This window comes from Anomaloglossus baeobatrachus, chromosome 5, assembly GCF_048569485.1.
Source record: "Anomaloglossus baeobatrachus isolate aAnoBae1 chromosome 5, aAnoBae1.hap1, whole genome shotgun sequence".
Lineage (NCBI taxonomy): Eukaryota > Metazoa > Chordata > Amphibia > Anura > Aromobatidae > Anomaloglossus > Anomaloglossus baeobatrachus.
In genome coordinates, this window is record NC_134357.1 from 527,664,353 (window position 1) to 527,685,148 (window position 20,796).

The window sequence follows — 20,796 nt, forward strand, 5'->3', positions numbered from 1 at the left end:
GCTTTACGTTCGCAGCCTTGTGAGTTCTAATCATAGCATTTCTGTATGCAAGGTATTGATTCGTATTGAATTGATGATGCCCTACAACTTTGTAATTCACTTTTTTCTTTATCTCGTTCTGTTTTCGAGATAAAAATGCTAAATCCGTTGTTTTCCACTAGGTGGCGCTATAAGTGGTTTCATTGCGTAGCACATGGCTACTTTACTATACTTAGACACCACTTCTATGCCTATAGCTGCCGCCATTCTCACGTTAATGGCGGTGGACAGGATATGGGTGGACACACTGTATAAAGAGATAATATACAACATCTGTTATATCTCCTCATATGTTTCCCCTTATTATCTCCAGTAATTGTATTATTACATTGGATTCTTTGATGTTACAGTGTCCCCTTCTTCCCATTAAGGTCCCTAAAATATCGGATCCTCTCAGTAGAGATCTTCTATATAACAGAATATTCCTGTTTGACCAGTCAAGGATGGATAAGGACAGGGACAAGATGGTGGAGAGGATATTACACCTCACCCTAGAGATCCTCTTCCGGCTTACTGGAGAGGTGAGAGATTCTGATGATGTCACATTACATCATTCTTATCTATGGGAATAACAGATGGACAGAACTGGAGAGGTGAGGACTCTGGAAATGTCTGTAGTGAGATTTATTAATGTGTCTCTCCATAACCAGGATTACACAGTAGTGAAGATCTCTAGTGAGAACTGTCAGGACCTTGTGTCTGAGGGATGGGGAAGACCCCTGAGCCCAATCACGGGGCCTCCACCTCACCCCCCGATACATGAGGACATCAATGACCAGAAGATCCTAGAACTCACCTACAAGATGATTGAGCTGCTGACTGGAGAGGTGACACTGCTGGGAATGCTGGGGCATTATACAGTAACACTATGAAGGGATCGGGGGGATGACGGTATCATTGTATGTGTCAGGTTCCTATAAGGTGTGAGGATGTCACCATCTATTTCTCCATGGAGGAGTGGGAGTATTTAGAAGAACACAAGGATCTGTACAAGGATGTCATGATGGAGGATCCCCAGCCCCTCACATCACCAGGTAATAGACAGGACTAAATACAGACTACCTATAATTTTCTGTATGTAGCAAATGAATTCAGTCCCTGTATGTGTTTCCTCCAGTTCTATCCAGTAAGAGGACAACACCAGAGAGATGCACTGGTCCTCTTCTTCGACAAGACTGTAAAGAAGAAAATCCCAATGTTCCTCAGGATCATCAGGTAGATGGAGAGAACATGTCATGAAATCTCCCCTATGATGTGTAGACGGCTGTGAAGGTCTTGTGCTCAGTCTTGTTTTATCCACCAGTATTATATGTTTTATACTTCTGTAATGAGAATGGTGGTGTCTCTTGAAGGATTTTACGAACATCGCTGACTGTCATGGCAGTGTCAAGATCTGTAGAGACTACAGATTCCAGCACTCTGCCTGCTAACTTCTCTGATGTCTGTGATTAGCCCAGGCAGACTCGGGCGTCATCCCACACACCTGTAGAGCATAGGCAGGCTAGCAAGAGTAAGGGGCACTTTGCACACTACGACATCGCAAGGTGATGCTTTAGATGCCGAGCGCGATAGTCCCCGCCCCCGTCGTAGCTGCGATATCATGGTGATAGTTGGCGTAGCGAACATTATCGCTACGCCAGCTTCACATGCACTCAGCTGCCCTGCGATGTCGCGCTGGCCGGGGACCCACCTCCTTATTAAGGGGGCGGGTCGTGCGGCGTCATAGCGACGTCACACGGCAGGCGGCCAATAGAAGCGGAGATGAGCGGGACGTAAACATCCCGCCCACCTCCTTCCTTCCGCATAGCTGGCGTGAGCCGCAGGACGCAGGTAGGAGATGTTCCTCTCTCCTGCGGCTTCACACACAGCGATGTGTGATGCCACTGGAACGAGGAACAACATTGTAACATTGGTCATTTCCAAATTATGGAAATGACCAAGGCTTCACCGATGATACGAGTACGACGATTTTGCGATCGTTAATCGTATCAAAAAGGCTTTACACACTACGATATCGTGTGCGACGCCGGATGTGTGTCACTTTCAATTTGACCCCACCGACATCGCACCTGCGATGTCGTAGTGTGCAAAGTGCCCCTTAATGCCAGCTGGACTGCTTATTATTCTTCTTTGATCACATGCTGTGGGGGAGCCAGTCACATATGCTGGCTGGACAATTCCAATAATGCCAGCTATAGCTCCTCTATACTGGTCTGGTGAGGTGTTGCGATCCAGACATACTGCTGGTTGTATTACTTCATTGCTGTGACCAGATGTGGTGTAAACCCTTGTTGTCCTTTTGTTGCTGCCTTACTTCTCTTGTTTTTCTCCTTAATTTTTTACTGTTTGTTCTTGTGAATTTGCAGTGCGTCTAAGTTCTGTTTTTTCCCTTTTTGTCTTTATCTGTGTTGCCATCACACTCCTGTCCCTTCCTTCCCTGGGGCGGGAGACCAGATTAGTTCTAGACAGTAAATAGTAAGGCACGCGACTTCGGCATCTCCACCATAAGTGGTAATCCGGAGGTTAGGGATAGCCTATGGTCCCTTAGCATGGGGGACAGTATAGCAGGCCCCTGTCCCTCGCTATCCTGCAGTCACATCATGACAGGTGGAGATGGCAAGATTAAAGCTGATCATAAATGTGACTTCTCCAACTGTATGTGACCTTTATAATATTTGTTTCAGGGTAAGGATCTGGCCTATATTGATACTACAGGGACCTATGTGAGGTGTGATGAGTGGTGTGAAGAGGAGATTTTTACAGAGGACCTCCTAGGTGAGTAGTAACCACTAAATGCAGATAAGTTACACATCAAGATAAATAAATAATAGTTGTGTATCTGCAGGAAATATTAAACCTATAAAGATGTAATGCACAAACAAAATATTGCATAAAAGTTAATTTCATTTATACATTATATAAATAAGACAAGATTAAAACAAAATATATGAGTGGAAAGAATTATTCACAAAAGATAAAATACATTCTGTGGGGGTAAAAAAGGCAGATATATGTTATAGTAGTCAGATATATGGAACCAGACAATAAAGTGACATGTGTAATAATAGATATATACATTAACCCCTTCACCCCCGGCCACTAAAACACCCTAATGACCGGGCCATTTTTTGCAATTCTGACCAGTGTCACTTTGACAGGTTATAACTCTGGAACGCTTCAACGGATCCTGGCGATTCTGAGATTGTTTATTCGTGACATATTGTACTTCATGTCAGTGGTAAATTTAAACCGATAATTTTTGCGTTTATTTGTGAAAATTTAGGAAATTTTGCAAAAATTTTGAAAATTTCGCAATTTTCAACCTTTGAAAATTTATACCCATAAATCTGAGAGATATGTCACACATAATAGTTACTAAATAACATTTCCCACTTGTCTACTTTACATCAGCGCAATTTTCGAAACAAAATTTTTTTTCGGTAGGAAGTTAGAAGGGGTCAAAGGTCATCAGCAATTTCTCATTTTTCCAACAAAATTTAGAAAATAATTTTTTTTAGGGACCACATCACATTTGAAGTGACTTTGAGAGGCCGAGGTGACAGAAAATACCCAAAAGTGACCCCATTCTAAAAACTGCACTCCTCACTCTGCTCAAAACCACATCCAAGAAGTTTATTAACCCTTTAGGTGCTTCACAGGAACCAAAGCAATGTGGAAGGAAAAAATGAAAATTTTACTTTTTAACACAAAAATGTTACTTTAGCCATAAAATTTTCATTTTCACAAGGGAGAAAAGAGAAAGTGCACCCTACAATTTATTGTGCATTTTCTCCTGAGTACGCTGATACCTCATATGTGGTAAAAATCAATTGTTTGGGCGCACAGCGGAGCTCGGAAGGGAAGGCGCGCCATTTGAATTTTTGAGTGCAAAATTAGCTGCACTCATTAGCGGACGCCATGTCGGGTTTGAAGACCCCCTGAGGTGCCTAAACAATGGAGCTCCCCCACAAGTGACCCCATTTTGGAAACTAGAGCTCTCAAATAATTTTTCTAGATGTTTGGTGAGCACTTTGAACACCTGGGGGCTTCACAGAAGTTTATAACGTTGAGCTGTGAAAAGAAATTTTTTTTTTTTTACCACAAAACGGTTGCTTCAACTAGGTAGCTTTTTTTTCCACAAGGGTATCAGGAAAAAATGCACCATAAAATTTATAGTGCATTTTTTCCTGAGTACGCAGATACCTCATATGTGGTGGAAAGTAATTGTTTGGGCGCATGGCGGGGCTCAGAAGAGAAGGAGCGCCATTTGACAGCAAAATTGGTTGGAATCATTAGCGGACGCCATGTCACGTTTTGGATACCCCCTATGGTGCCTAAACAGTGGAGCTCCCCCACAAGTGACCCCATTTTGGAAACTAGACCCCTCAAGGAGTTTATCTAGATGTTTAGCGAGCCCCAAGGGGCTCCACAGAAGTTGATAATGTTGAGCCATGAATACAATTTTTTTTTTCACCACAAAACTGTCACTTGAACCAGGTAGCTTTTTTTTCCACAAGGGTATCTGGAAAAAATGCACCATAAAACGTATTGTGCAATTTCTCCTGAGTACGCAGATACCTCATATGTGGTGGAAAGTAATTGTTTGGGCGCATGGCGGGGCTCAGAAGAGAAGGAGCGCCATTTGACAGCAAAATTGGTTGGAATCATTAGCGGACGCCATGTCACGTTTGGAGACCCCCTATGGTGCCTAAACAGTGGAGCTCCCCCACAAATTACCCCATTTCGGAACTAGACCCCTCAAGGAATTTATCTAGATGTTTGGTGAGCCCCTTGTACCCCCAGGGGTTCCACAGAAGTTGATAACGTTGAACCCTGAAAATTATTATTTTTTTTTAACCACAAAATTTTTGCATCAACCAGGTAGCTTTTTTTTTTTACAATGGTATCAGGAAAAACTGCACCATAAAACGTATTGTGCAATTTTTCCTGAGTACGTAGATGCCTCATATGTGGTGGAAACTAATTGTTTGGGCACATGGTGGGGTTCAGAAGAGAAGGAACGCCATTTAACTTTTCAAACGCACAGACACGGTGCACTGATCGACCGCTGCAGGACGCACGGTCGGATGAGATACAAAAAGCGTTGGGGATACGGAAAAAAAAAGGTCACACCAAAAACTGACCATGGATGCCGATCCGTTATGTGCATCCCTGATCAGCACTCGGCGAGACGCACGGACAGATGCGATACAAAAAGCGTTGCGGATACGGAAAAAAGTCACGCCAAAAATTGAGCAGGGATGCAGATCCGCTATCTGCATCCCTGATCAGCGCTCGGCGAGACGCACGGATGGATGCGATACAAAAAGCGTCGGGGATACGGAAAAGAGTCACGCCAAAAATTGAGCAGGGATGCAGATCCGTTATCTGCATCCCTGATCAGCGCTCGGCGGGACGCACGGATGGATGAGGTGTAAAAATGGACAGGATACAGGTAAAAAAAAAAAAAGTTATACTCACAGTACCCAGAGGACTAGCAGGAGGTACAGAAGGCAAGCGAGATAGACATCTGTACAGGAGCCGCAGGCAGGACGTTGGACAGATCAGCAGAAGACCCAGGAAGAAGGACCCAGAGATGGAGGCAGATGTGATCGGGCCAGTGAAGAAATCGGACGACCCGGTAAAGGCAGGTAAGAGGACGTCAAGGGGAGAGGGGAGGGGGGAGAGCAGAGGGGAGGGGGAGAGCAGAGGGGGATACCGAAGAAGCAAGGAAAGAAGGAAGGAAGGAAGGAAGGAAGCAGAATAGAGATGACAGAGGAGGCAGGCAGATCGCAGGGGGAGCAGATCGGGATGTCGGGGGGCAGATCGGGGCGTGGGGGGGCAGATCGGGGGGGCAGGGGCCATAACGGGAGCGCACAGGGGCCATAACGGGAGCGCGCAGGGGCCATAACGGGAGCGCGCACGGGCTGGAAGAAGAGTGCAATACTCACGTGGAGCAGGCAAGAAGACGGTGACATTAGCGGCGGCAGCGGTGGCGTGGTACCACAAGTACCAGCCACTCCACGCTGCAGACATGCTGGGGGAGGCTCCCCAGACCAGCACAGGCCTGGGGAGGGCGGCCACCTGCAGATCAGACCGCCCCACTGCACACTGATTGAAGCGATTGCGCGTCATAGCACGATCGCTCCAATTAGTGCTGCAGGGGCTGGGGGCGGCATGTTTGAGATCCACCTATGATCTGCTGTAGCTGCTACAATAGATCATAGCAGGATCTCATAGTATCGCACTAATTCGGGCATTATTTTTGCCGAAATCAGTGCGAATGTTGTCGTTGGCGGTTCAGATTTGAACAGCCAATCACAACGATCGTCGATGGGGGGTGGCGATGCCACTCCCCCTGGGGTCAAGAAAAGGTCCCCTGCTGTAAAAAAACAGCAGGGGACATCATTTGAAAGCCGTTGCTATGGCCACGGCAATCAAATGAAGTTTAGGCAGTAAAATTACGTCCCTGGTCGTTAAGTCACGTTAAAATAGGCCGTAATTTTACTGCTCGCGGTCGTGAAGGGGTTAATATATAAATAGACAATCACATCAAGGTTGTGATCATTGCCTTGCACAAAAAAGCTTGCAAAAAGTTAAAGGCATAGTCCTAGGAATATAGTTGGAAACATAGTACACAAGTTCAAAATTAAAGGAACACTCCCTACACTGAATTCGGTTCTTCAGGGCATACTGTCGGCCTACGGTCTGTTCTAAAAATGATGGTGCACCCTGAGATGATGAGCAAGGTTGCTACTTTATTAAGGTTTATTACTATTGAATGGCACCTGTGCCTAAAAACATCACCCTAAGTCAATGGTGATTCAGCTAGGAGATATAATATGTAAGCAAGTGCTTGTTTGATGCACCAATGTGCAGGATGTGTCGTAGTTTGTAGCGCGGTACATTGGTGGTGCCGCAGCACTCTGGACATGTGCGCTGGTGGTGCGCGTCTGACTCTATGCATTCCAGAGTGGAACACATGACACTGAGCATGCGCATTTTATTCTATGCGTTCCAGAGTGGAACACATGATAATGAGAATGCGTGAGGTCTGCTTGTTTGATCGCTTGTATCTACTTCTGGGGGAGTGCTGCGTTCCTGTGTGCAGTGCAGGAGGGACGCTGTGTAAATACATGAACAGGCGGAATTCATTGGGTGCACAGAGTAAATAGCGGTATGTAGCCTTACACCTAGGGACTATTAAAATGGAAATGAGGGTTAGGTCAGAGGGCACCATGTGGAGTTTTAAGGCGGCCTAGGCTGGTTGTAAACCCCTTATCATCAGCCATATTCAGCAGCATGTCGGCGTATTGGAGATCTATTATGCTACTATATTAACTAATCAGCCTCCTGAGGAACCAAATTGGGGAAACGCGTCGAGGCATGGGGCAATGGAACTAACAATAAGTATAACATTTTGGGACTGTCCCTAGGAATATGTTACCTTACCTGATCTATTTATATGGTGGTTGACCTATTGGAGGTTTATGACCTAATAGGGATCATAAACAGAAGACTATTTGGATAGATGAGATCACATTACAGCTTTTTGGTTCAAGGCTATGTGCGCACGTTGCGTAATTACATGCAGTTACACTGCGCTTTGTAGCGCAGCGTAACTGCATGCGTCCTGCGTCCCCTGCACAGTCTATGGAGATCATGCAGGAGCCGTGCGCACGTGGCGTCTTAGAGCGCAGCGCTTCGGCTGCTGCCCAAAGCGCGCGTTCTAAGAAGTGACATGTCACTTCTTCCGTGCGCTTTGCCTGCAGCCCCTGCATGGGAGGAGCTGCAGTCAGAGCGCATGGAATCGGCTGTATTTTTTCCACTTTTTTTCTGCAGCGATTGGAAGCGCACGTGTGCTCTTCAGATCGGTGCAGAAATTTCTGCAGTGACTGTACGCAACGTGCGCACATAGCCTAAATGTTATGTTTGGAGAAAGAAAAACTCTGAATTATAGCAGAATAACCTCAATACCATCTATGAAACACACTGGTGGTAGTGTCTTGGTTTGGGCTTGTTTTGCTACATCTGGGCCAGGATGGCTTGCCAGTATTGATGAAACAATTACTTCTGAAGTTAACCAGTAAATTCTAAAGAAAAATGTCAGGACATCTGTCCATAAGCTGAATTTCAAGAGAATGTGAGCCATGCTGCATGAGAAGGCTCCAAAACATAAGTCATTAGATAAAAGAATGGTTAAAGAAAAAACAAAGGTGTTTGAATGGCCTTAATCCTATATAAATGTTGTGAAAAGACTTGAAACGAGAAGTCTAGAAGAGAAAACCAACCAACATAAACAGGTGAAGCTGTTTTCTAGGGAGGAATTAGTTTAACGAGGTTGTCAGCTTGCAGGTGTTTTAAAGGGGATATCCACTACTTGGGCAAACCCTACTCATTCCCCTTGTTCGCAATAGTAAAAATAAATAAGCCTATACTCATCTCCGGTGTAGCTGCAGTTCCAGCAATGTCTGAAGCTGTGTTCCCAGGGCCCACGTGACACTGTTATGACACGCGGGCCCTCTGACCAATCAGCGCCGGCTTCCTTCACCCCGCCTTCGGACGTTTGAGCAGGAAGTTAGCACGGCGCTCACATCCTGCTTAAATGTCTGAAGGTTCACAGACAGACACTGATTGGTTGCGGAGCTCGCATGACATAATAATGTCATATGGGCCCTGGGAACACGGCTTCAGACATCACTGGGACCGCAGCCGCACTGGATGTGAGTATAGGCTTATTTATTTTAACGGGGCAAACAAGGGGAAATAGTAGGGGTTGTCCAAGTAGTGGACATCCCCTTTAAATTACCTTCAAGCCAATGTGCAGGATTAATCACTAGTGATGGGCAAACCCCCGATGTTCGTGTTCGGGAGTTTCGCCCAAACGTTTTGTAAAATTTGAGTTCAGGCTCTGAGATAACGCGAACTCGCGTCCGAACACTGAACTCGGACTTTACAGTTATGGGATGGGACGGGGTGTCTGTAAAATAAAGATTACAGTTAATAATAAACATTGTAATTATATTTACTTACAGGTCCCACGACGCGTCCTGCAGATTCTGTCTCCCGGACACTTCTGCTTCCGGGTCCGATCATTGCTATGCCCCCGGATAACCACCACCGACTTACAGGACCTTACATGACGTTATAGCCATGTGACCAGTCTGGTGTGAATGTTGTACAGACATTGGGTTACAGACTGGGCACATGGCTATGACGTCATGGAAGGTCCTGTAACCCACAAGGTAACAACATTCACACCAGACTGGTCACATGGCTATGACATAATGGAAGGTCCCGTAAGTCAGATGTAGTGGAGCTGAAGATGCTCCCCTGCCTTTGGACTACGTTGGAGGGTTTTTTTAAGTTATAAAGATGGAGTCCTAAATGTCTACTGTTTTATTTGTAATAAAATATTTTTTTCTCTGTGTTGTTTGTTTATTTTACTGTTAAAATAACAATCACAGACGCTGTCACAGAGTGGATGTCTGTAATTGGATGCTGAAGTAACCTGAAACCAGCCCATACATTCTAGCATCTAGAATGTATGGGCAAATTCCAGGTTACTCCAACAGCCAATCACTGACACCTATTCTGCGTGACAGCGTTTGTGATTGGTTGTTGGGTCCCTCACACACATAGTAGCGCTCCGCAGTATTTTTGACTCTCAGCGCAGAAAACGCTTACAGCTATGGGCTGCCACCCTCATCTGCCTGGCTTTACCTTGGTTGGCAATCAAAATACAGGAAGCCACTTAAAAAAAAAAAAAAAATGAGTGAGCTCTCACTGTATTGTGATCGCCAGTGAGGTAAAGCCAGGCAACTGGAGGCTGGAATTCTTAGTGTGGTAAGGCCATTTACCCGGCTCTCCAGCGGCCCTGATGGCGGTAGCATGCTGGGTAATAAAGGGGTTTATACCAGCTTTGTATTCTCAGCTGGTACTAAGCTTGAAATTCATGGTGTGACACCAAATTAGACATACCCACCATGAAATTCTAGTAAACGGTAAAAAAAAACAACACATAGAAAAAAATTTTTTTTATTAGAAATAGAACACAAAAAATATTGAGACTCCATCTTTATTATAAAAAAACCTCCTTAGTCCGACATAGTCCACAGGTAGAGCAATGTTAGCTCTGCTTCATCGTTCTGTATAGACAAGTGTCTACAGAGCGAGAAGCAGAGAGAACAATGTCAGCTCTGCTTCATCACTCTGTACATACAAGTGTCTCTACAGAGCGAGAAGCAGGGAGAGCATTGTCAGCTCTGCTTCATCGCTCTGTAAAGACAAGCATCTCTACAGAGAGAGAAGCAAGCTGACACAGGGTATGATTCCACTTGCGTATGATTCGTGCGAGTCTCACATTGCATCACCCCGCACGACCTGACACTCTCCTGACAGGAGCGCCTCAGCTGCATGGAAATACATGCAGCCGACCCGCTGCTGTCGGGAGAGTGTGTGCCAGGGCGTGTGATGCAATGTGAGACTCACACAGTGACAGTTAAAGTTCAATCGAGTTCGTGAGCCATGGACTCGGGGGAATCCTGACGTCACTGCGAACACGGCCGAAAACAGTTGAAGTGACGAGCAGTGCAATGAATACCCCAAGAAGTTAAGAGGACCTTCCATGACGTCATAGCCATGTGACCAGTCTGTAAGCCAATGTCTGTACAACATTCACACCAGACTGGTCACATGGGTATGACGTCATGGAAGGTCCTTTGGTCAATGGTGGTTACTCGGGGCACAGCAATGATCAGACGCGGGAGCAGAAGCGGCCAGGAGACAGAGTCTGCATGACGCGTCGCGGGACTTGTAAGTATAATCATTATGTTTTTTAATAATGTGATTTTTTTTTTTTTTTTACAGCCCAGCCCCTGGACCCGAACTGTAACACGAGCTTCCCAGGAAAGCTCGTGTTCGGGATCGTGTGCACAAACACATTTAGATGTAGTTTTTGCTGCACAAGGAAGTTAAACCAGATATTAACAGCAAAGGTTCACTTCCTTTTGCTTTCAATATCACAGACATGTGATAATTAGGGATGATTGAATACTTCGATTATTCGGCTTCGCGAATATTTTCCGAATACCTCGCCGCTATTCGACTATTTGCAAATATTCAACGCGCAATGTAAGTCTATCGGAAACCCGAACAACAACTATTCAGTACTATTCGGGCTTCCCATAGACTTACATTGCACATCGAAAAGTCGAATAGCGGCGAGGTATTCGGAAAATATTCGCGAAGCTGAATATTTGAGGTATTCGATCATCCCTAGTGATAGTAAATCATTTTCATTATTTGAAAAGTGACAAAATCTAAAATTTTGACTTATTTGTTTGAGTCGGGCCTCTATCTACTTTTACAACTTGTGAGAAAATGTGATCTAGTTTGAGGTCAAATTTATGGAAAATTCTGATTGGGTTAAACATTTTAAGCACCTCTATACATATGCCTCAGTATTATGGGATGATGGGATGTTTCAGTGTTCAAAACCGAAAATATGGTCCGGAACAATGGTTGGTATAAGAGCAATGTGTTGGTGCACAGTCACACTGTAGCAATTAATAGAACAAAGGTTGGATAAAAATAAATGAGCCAATGCGCTGCAATAAATAAATAAATAAATAGTAATAGTACATATGAATAACAAAGGGTACTTAGTTGACGCTGTTTTGATCAAAAGTACACAAAAGCCATTCTCATCATAACAAGGTGCACTTAATCAGGATGGGCTCTAACTCTTTCAGTATTCTTAGCTTTGAATTAATATACAGTTGTATTTGTCGTTGTTTCCAAAAAATTGAAAATTGTGGTTCCATGATTAATAGGAATGTCTTCATAACAAAAGTAATAACACCACATAACAGGCTGTATTTGTCACATATTTATCTCACTTATATTGAATTTGCCACATGCCTTGTAATTTGTGTAGAAACATTTTAAAGAAATATAAAATATCAATTTTGATTATATTGTATTACACAAAATTAAACTAAAAATCATTCATCTCGGCAGGTGACTGTATCAGAAGCTCAGAGGGACTTGTGATATCTTCACATTTTAAAGCAGATGATCCTATTATCACTCAAGATACATATGAAGATCATACCATTATCCCAGATATACCATCAGCCCTTCACAGCAAAGATCTATCATCTGATCCTTTTCAGCAGGTCCTATATTTTGATTCATTACAAACAGATAAAAATAACAGAATACTTGGTGAACATAAAAGACCTCACAAAGGGGAGAATCCATTTGAATATGTAAAATATGGAAAACGTTACGGAAATATATCAAATCATGTTAACCATGAGAAAAGTCACACAAAAATGAAGGAATTTTCTCGTTCAGAATATAGGAATTATTTTACACAGAAGTACAATCTATTTGAACATCAAAAGACTAACATAGGAGAGAATCCATGTTCATGTTCTGATTGCGGGAAATTTTTTACTGTTAAATCAAAACTTCTTATGCATCAAAGAATTCACACAGAGGAGAAGTCAAATTCATGTTGTGAAAGCGGGAATTCTTTTACAGAGAAATCACATCCTATTACACAAGAGAGAAGACACACTATGGAGAAGCTGTTCTCGTGTTCAGTATGTGGAGCACGTTTTAATCGTCAATCGAATCTTATTAGACATGAGAGAAGTCACAGAGGAGAAAAGCCTTTTTCATGCTTAATATGTGGGAAATATTTTGCTCAGAAATCAAATCTTGTTGAACATCAAAAAAATCACACGGGGGAGAAACCGTTTTCATGTTTAGAGTGTGGGAAATGTTTTAAACACAAGTCAGATCTTGCTAAACATCAGAGAATTCACACAGGGGAAAAGCCATTCTTATGCACAGAATGTGGTAAATGTTTTAACCAAAAAGCACATCTTGCTAAGCATCAGAGAAGTCACACAGGGGAGAAGCCATATTCATGCTTAGAATGTGGAAAATGTTTTTCTCAAAAAACAACTCTTGTTTACCATCAAAAAACTCACACTGGAGAGAAGCCGTTTTCATGTTCAGAATGTGGGAAATGTTTTTCTCGGAAATCAAATCTTATGGACCATCAAAAAACTCACACAGGGGAAAAGCCATTTTCATGTTCAGAATGTGGGAAATGTTTTAAACGAAAGTCAGATCTTGTTACGCATGTACACAAGTGTTTTACCCAAAAAGCACATCCTGCTTTCACACAATTGCATCACTCAATTTACACAGGGGAGAAGCCATTCTAATGCGCCGAACTTGGAAAGTGTTTTAACCAAAAATCATATCTTACTGAGTGTCAAAGTCACACAGGGAAGAAATCATTCTCATACTTAGAAATTATTTTTTTTAGGTAATTAAATCTTGTTGACTATCAAAACAATTATTAAACAGAGTTGATTTCATATTCATGTCCTGAATGTGGTATGCTTTACATCTGGTTCAAAATATGTTACAATAGGTGAGCAAATCAAATTTTTGTCAAATTTTTATGAATTCTATGAACCAGGCCAATAAGAACAGTTTGCGATTGGCTTTAGACGAATTGCCAAAAATGTCCACTGCCTTTTTTACACATTGCAACAGTTTGCTCAGTCAGAGAAGAATCACAGAAACTCGGGTGAGGCTGCCCAGTTTATGCCCTGCAGCTATCAAATCACATGCCCAGGCAATCGGGAGGGACTATTAAAACTTATATAAAAGCAGAAGAAGGGAATGTAGCAGTCATTATCTGGTGAACCTGGACAGAGAGATGATGTCACAGCTGAGCCATAAAAATTGTAACGCTAGGTATGTGGAAGTACCAAGAAAACGGCAAAGGGAAAGGAAACCCTGTGTCTAGGGAAGGGGATGATGGTGACCCCTGACAAAACCTACTGCTAGTCCCTGGGGTCCCTCACCACCCTAGATAGGTTTCACACCTATGTGCTGAGCCAGATATCTGGCCCTAGGTATCCCAAATGCTGGGCCCTAATTATAGAACTGGTGGGGTGAGCGCTTCGTAAACCCCACTAAACACTATAGGAGACACAAGGAGGACACACAGGGGGAAAATGCATGAACTACTTACTCCCAGATGAAACTGGTAGAAGTTCAGCTAAGTTTTCAGCAACATTACCACAGAGGAGTACAAGCCACCTGCTTGCAACCAAGGCTTGAATGAACTGAAGAATATCACCTGCACCAGTTCATGGAAGTAAGGGGTATTTAAGCACCAAGAGAATACTGATGATCAGCAGCTGGGATGAAGACGAGCTCCTGCTGGGTGCAAAAGGGGGAGAGATGAATCCAGCAGGAAAGCTACCTATACCATTAAATACTGATAGCAGGAACAATGGAAAGTCAGGGAGCATTCTGTGCAGCCAGGCGCTGAGACCTTCTATGGCCAGAAACCACATGTCTGTCTTTTACACGTGACATATCTGCGACAGAAATAGGGAGAGAAAGCCATAAACCAGTGAACAAATTATACAGATAGTGTACACCTGTTACATTGGTCTAATTTTATGTACATACATGACAAACTAATACTGTTGCCTGTTTTTCAGCGTTCTTAGCATTTTTTTTGTTGGTAATTTTGGGAAATTCGACATTTATTTTAAAAAAATAGAGAATTAAAAAATTAGATGTTTAGCTTTATGTGTAAAATATGTATAAATATGTATGTGTAACTGGGTTAAAAACTGGCTCAGTGATAGGAAACAAAGGGTGGTTATTAATGGTACGTACTCGGACTGGGTCTCAGTTCATAGTGGGGTACCACAGGGGTCAGTATTGGGCCCGCTTCTTTTCAACATATTTATAAATGACCTTGTTGGGGGCATGCGGAGTAGAATTTCAATATTTGCAGATGATACTAAACTCTGCAGGGTAATCAATACAGAGGAGGATAATTTTATATTACAGGGAGATTTATGTAAATTGGAGGATTGGGCTGAGAAGTGGCAATTGAAGTTTAATGTAAATAAATGTAAGGTCATGCACTTGGGTAGAGGAAATAACATTTATGATTATGTACTTAATTGTAGAACACTGGGTAAAACAGACACAGAAAAAGACTTGGGTGTATGGGTGGATGGTAAACTTCACTTTAGTGGACAGTGTCAGGCAGCTGCTGCCAGGGCTAATAAAATAATGGGATGTATTAAAAGAGGTATAAGTGTTCATGAAAAAAATATAGTTCTACCTCTGTACAAGTCACTAGTGCGACCGCACTTAGAATACTGTGTACAATTCTGGTCACCGATATATAAGAAGGACATAGCTGAACTGGAGAGGGTGCAGAGAAGAGCGACCAAGATTATTAGAGGAATGGGTGGGCTGCAATACCAAGACAGGTTATTAAACTTGGGGTTATTTAGTTTGGAAAAACGAAGGCTTAGGGGGGATCTAATCACAATGTATAAATATATGAGGGGACAGTACAGAGACCTTTCCAAAGATCTTTTTACACCTAGGCCTGCGACTGGAACACGGGGGCATCCGCTACGTCTTGAGGAAAGAAGGTTTAATCATAATCACAGACGAGGATTCTTTACTGTACGAGCAGTGAGACTGTGGAACTCTCTGCCGCAGGATGTTGTAATGAGTGATTCACTACTAACATTTAAGCAGAGCCTGGATGTCTTTCTTGAAAAATTTAATATTACCAGTTATGTATATTAGATTTTATGACAGGGTATTGATCCAGGGAACTAGTCTGATTGCCGGATGTGGAGTCAGGAAGGAAATTTTTTCCCCATTGGAACTTGTTTGCCACATTGGGGTTTTTTTTGCCTTCCTCTGGATCAACATGTTAGGCTACGGGTTGAACTAGATGGACTTAGAGTCTCCCTTCAACCTTAAAAACTATGATACTATGTGGCTGTCTGCTTCACGAAGGTGTGCGTCACAAATTACAGATTTTTGCACACCTGTCTTATTAGTCAAATTTGGTGTCTGAACAGCCCACACCAAAATTTATTTTTTAAGAATGCACTTACCATTTCTTGGTCATTTTTTTGGGGAATGGGGGAATTTTGTTTGGAAAAAATGCAAAAGAGAATTTTTTAAAATATAGACATTTAAAGGGAATTTGTCAGCAGGTTTTTGATATGTAAGCTGAAGCCAGCATGCTGCAAAGGTTAGCACAGAAAATTAAGGGATGCCTGTCTTGTCAAGGTCCAATCTGTTTATTTGCTATGCTTCTTTAAGCAGCAGCAGTATTATCATTGCTCAGACTACATATGTCACGCACACGGAATTCCAGCTCGCCCCCTCCTCTGATTGACACCTCACCTCACTGTCAATGTACAGTCTCTATTGAGAGTCTATTGTGGGCGAGAGAACTTTCTCAGCTCTGCTAGATGGCTAAATCTAAAAAGTCTAATTTTGTCGAAACTACTGCACCAGTAATCTAAGTGATACATCATTGGATTCAGGATCTCTTTGCCTACATCATGATGCTCTCAGATGAGGTAGCAAAAACCTGCTGACAGATTCCCTTTAACAATTCGGGTCTTGGAGAAGCAATAGTTTCATCATGTTCTGATTATTACAGAAAAATATCATTAAAATAGTATTTTATTAGATATGCATTAAAAAAGATTGAAACTGATATATTTTCTAGAGTAATATCCAATAAACATCTGCATACACAAACCCAATGAAAAATTCTATCTAAGGGGTAAGGGTGTTTTGCCCTATATCTTACACCTACCTAATTGCGGAGGTTGGCACCCTAAATTGTGCGAATGGCACACCTGATAGTTCTTATGCCCATAGTAGAAAATTACAATTAATACAGAAATTGTATGCATCATGATGTAGCATTTTTTTTGCCGATCAAGCATCTGGGATTGTTTGTGGAATTGCATATACATGGAAGAAAAAGAAGTTTTTAGCGCATCCAACCCATCTCAAAAAGCCGATCTTGAATATATTGTCTGATTACGGTAGTTAATTTAAAAATGAGAGTTCAAACAGATATCATCTGTTTAATAGCTAATGGGTTTTCGATCCTGGACTGGGACCTTCATCGGGCTTTAAAGGAGTGTTATCAAGATATAACTTCAGGAGCACATTATTCACTAGCCCAATCAAGTTCCTGCTTTCCAGGGGGCGGTGCGTACCTGAAGATTGACAGTTTGGGCCACTGGCATGGTCCAAACTGAGTGTTCTAGTGGAGGTAGCTTTATCAAGATCCAACTACCCGGCCAACTTGAGGGCGTTGCCAGCAGGTTCTAAATCGTAACCCCTGCTTTTTATTATGTCCATCGATCTTGTGATGTCCAGAATTCTTTAATGGGAGAAACTAAGGCAGAAAACCAGCATCTGGGAAAGTTGTGTATGATACATCTACTGATGCATGTGTAACAGGCTGCTGCAGATTCGTGGCTGATGCACAGCGATATAGGAGACAATCAGGAAAAAAGTGGTTCTTCTGCGCTGCCTCAGTGGACAAAAAGGATTCCAAATGGATTAAGTTTAAAATGATTTATTAGTCTACGCGTTTCATGGCAATCTCATCCCTTCCTCAGGACATTATGGTTTTGTCCTGAGGAAGGGGCGAGATTGCCTTGAAACGCGTAGTCAAATATATTTCTTACAGTAAAGAATCTGCGTCTGTGATTATGAATAAACCTAATTTCCTCTAGATGCAGAGCATGATCATTGTCCCCATTGTAGGCCTAGGTGTAAAAAGATCATTAAAGAGATCTCTGTACTGTCCATTCATATATTTGTATATTGTAATATGATCACCCCTAAGCCTTCGTTTGTCCAAATTGAATAACCCCAAGTTTTATAATCTGTTCTCTGCAGTCCACCCATTCCCTTAACTAACCTTGGTTGCTCTTTGCACTCGCTCTAGTTCAGCTCTGTCCTTGTTATATACCGGAGACCAAAATTGTACACAGTATTCTAAGTGTGGTCACACTAGTGACTTGTAGAGGGGTAAAACTATGTTCTTCTTATGAGCATCTATAAGCGAGTCTAAAGGAATGACACAGAAAGCCAAGGCAATCATGGGAAGACACAGCCAGGAACCAGCCGGACACAGCTGGGCTATCCTACAATTGAATGTGTTCAGATGTATGCTGTACACAGAGCAGCCACCAGGTGGCGACATATTCACAAAATAGGAAATACAGTAGGTACTCTGTATCCTTATAAGTGGGGAGACAATCCGCATTAGAGCACTGCATCTCTTCTGGAGCATTCAACATTGTGGATCAGCAGCTCCTTCTCACTATTCTCTATCAGCCTTAGGGACACAGTTCTCTCTTGGTTCTCCTCCTACTTCTTGGACAGCTCCTGCACTGTATCTTTTGTTGGCTCCCCTTCTCCTTAATGTTGTGGTTCTTTATGGTTCAGTCCTAGTCCCCCTCATCTGTACACTGCACCTATTGGACAAACCTTCAGTAGATTCGGTTTCCAGGACCATCTATATGCTGACACCCAATTCTACACATCATCTCCTGACATCATCCCTGCATGACTACAAAATACCAGTGATTGTCCGCTGTCTCCAACATCATGTCCTCCCTCTATCTAAAACCAAACCTGGCAGGACCTCCCGTTGAACATCATGGGCAGAGCACAATAAATTAAGATGATGTCCATGTCTAAGTTGATGTATCATATCCAAACTCTACCTTTGCTCTTGAGACATAAGGATGTTGAACTTCTTAATAGAAGTTTCTCAAGGTTTGTGTGGAGGGGGAAACAAGCTCGCATTGGTATAAGGAAGCTGACTGCATCAAAGGATGATGGGGGATTAAACCTACCAAATGTTAGGGGTTACAATCTGGCCTGTTTGTCCAGGTATTGGATGGATTGGATTCATGGCTCACAGAAACACGTGTCCCTTGGAGTTGAGAGAGATTATGCGTTTCCATGGGATTTAAAGGCCCTTCTTCACACCAGTCAAGCTAATCTACCCCAAAAAATTAAGCATTCTTCTCTTTTTAAGGATACGATAGCAGCCTGGAGGGCAGTGAGGAATTACAAGTTGGCATATAAAATGTCTAAATATCTACCCCTATGGGATAATCCAGGGTTCAGCCAGGGAATTAGCAATAACCTATTTGAAGAATGGAGGCAGAAAGGTATACAGAGGGTCTCCCATCTTTTTCATCCTTCTGAGCCAAGATGGTTGGGGAGGGAAGAATTGGTAGGCAATTATGGGTTGAATCCTAACCAAATAATCCAGTATGATCAGGTGAAGCATAAGGTTATGGCTCAATTGCAAGACATATCGTCGGAGGTGTCACTAAATACATTTGACGGCCTGGTCAAGTTGTCACAACGTCCTCGTCAATTTCATCTTTATGTGGGGCAAGGCGAGACCAGTTGACTGGCTATCAGCCAGAGAGTTTCTTTAAGCCATGGGAAAAGCAACTAGGGGACCCCGACATTGGAACAAAGATCAGAGAGGGGTGGAGGGCCCTACGAAAGGCAATACTGAATGAACAGTGGCGGGAGACTCAGTATAAAGTGATGCATCGGGCGATCTATGCATTCAATTTGCCCAGAAAGCTTGAGAATCCTGAGAGGATTACTCATTGTCCGAAATGCAATTTAGAAGCAACGGATCTCTACCATGGATTGTGGCTGTGTCCCCACCTTGAGCCACTGTGGGCCCAAGTATCAAAGTGTGTTGCTAAACTCTGGGACATCAAACTCCTTCTCTCCCCTACTCTGGTTTGTTCCATGCTTGGGAGGGGGTGAGCGTCGAGGGGAGGAGGAGTAGACATCCCCCTTTACTTATACATGTAATCATACTTGCAACAAAGAGGATGATACTGAAATATTGGTTGGAGTCAAAAGTACCCTCGTTCGAAGAAGTAATAATCCATATAAAACGGCTGATGGAGTTAGAAAGCCTTGATGCTGGAAGGAAGTCGGGACGATTGGGCAGTCACTTCAAAAAGTGGAGAGAGTTTATTAGAACCTATTTCAATTTGGAGGAAATAGAACGCTTAATGTCACCATTTAAGGAGACGGCGTGGTATCACTCTCAGAAGTTAGGTGGTACACTCGGAGGATTGGAGGTGGGAGTTGAAGGTGACCAGGTGGGAGTGGGTTTGAGTAGTAGGGAGTTCAGGGGGGGGGAGTAGGACAGTTTCATAGGATGGTTGCAAATTCATTCATAGAGTTAGTTATAAGGGTTTCCGTGAGGTATTCAAGAATCTGAGTCTTACTGTGAATACTGTGAACATTGATTAGATGCTGTACTGAATTGTAAATGTAAATGGAGCGATATACAATTTTCTTGTCATTTTGCTGATACTTTTGTTGATATTATTAATATTATTTGTTCTATGTAATGACTTGTTTGCTTTTGAAAATAAATAAAAATTATAATTTAAAAAAAAAAAACTAAACCTGTCAAAAACTAAACTTCTCATGTTTCCTCCCTCTACTAACCTTCCTAAACCCAATATTACCATTTCTGTGTGTGATTCTACTATTACTCCCCAACAGCACACCCACTGTAATGGGGTCATATTTGACACCGTTTTCTCCTTCATTCCCTACATCCGATCACTCGCTCGCTCATGTCACCTCCACCTCAAAAATATCTCTAGAATTTGACCTTTTTTTACCGTTGATTCTGCAAGATCTCTTACTGTCACTCTTATTCATTCTCCTCTGGATTACTGCAACACTCTCCATCTTACTAAACTCTCCCCTCTTCAATCCATCCTGAATGGAGCAGCCAGTATCATATTCCTCTCCAACCGCTACACCGATGCCTCCACCTTGTGCCAGTCATTGCAC

General features: G+C 42.8%; 1 protein-coding gene across 1 annotated transcript; it reads left to right on the forward strand.

Moving 5' to 3' along the window:
- The first annotated feature begins 417 nt into the window (after window positions 1–417).
- On the forward strand, window positions 418–15,091 carry LOC142312905 (uncharacterized). The gene is made up of 6 exons (XM_075351892.1): window positions 418–560; window positions 690–899; window positions 950–1,073; window positions 1,157–1,254; window positions 2,724–2,814; window positions 12,061–15,091. Exons 1-6 carry the CDS (start codon window positions 483–485, stop codon window positions 13,281–13,283), a joined length of 1,824 nt encoding a protein of 607 aa, XP_075208007.1. The 5' UTR covers window positions 418–482; the 3' UTR covers window positions 13,284–15,091.
- Window positions 15,092–20,796: the final 5,705 nt, after the last annotated feature.

Coding starts and splice junctions, on each gene's coding strand:
- LOC142312905 (XM_075351892.1), top strand. CDS start 483: ATGGATAAGGACAGGGACAAGATGGTGGAGAGGATATTACACCTCACC. Junction 561..689: donor TCTTCCGGCTTACTGGAGAG/GTGAGAGATTCT, acceptor CTCCATAACCAG/GATTACACAGTAGTGAAGAT. Junction 900..949: donor GAATGCTGGGGCATTATACA/GTAACACTATGA, acceptor TGTATGTGTCAG/GTTCCTATAAGGTGTGAGGA.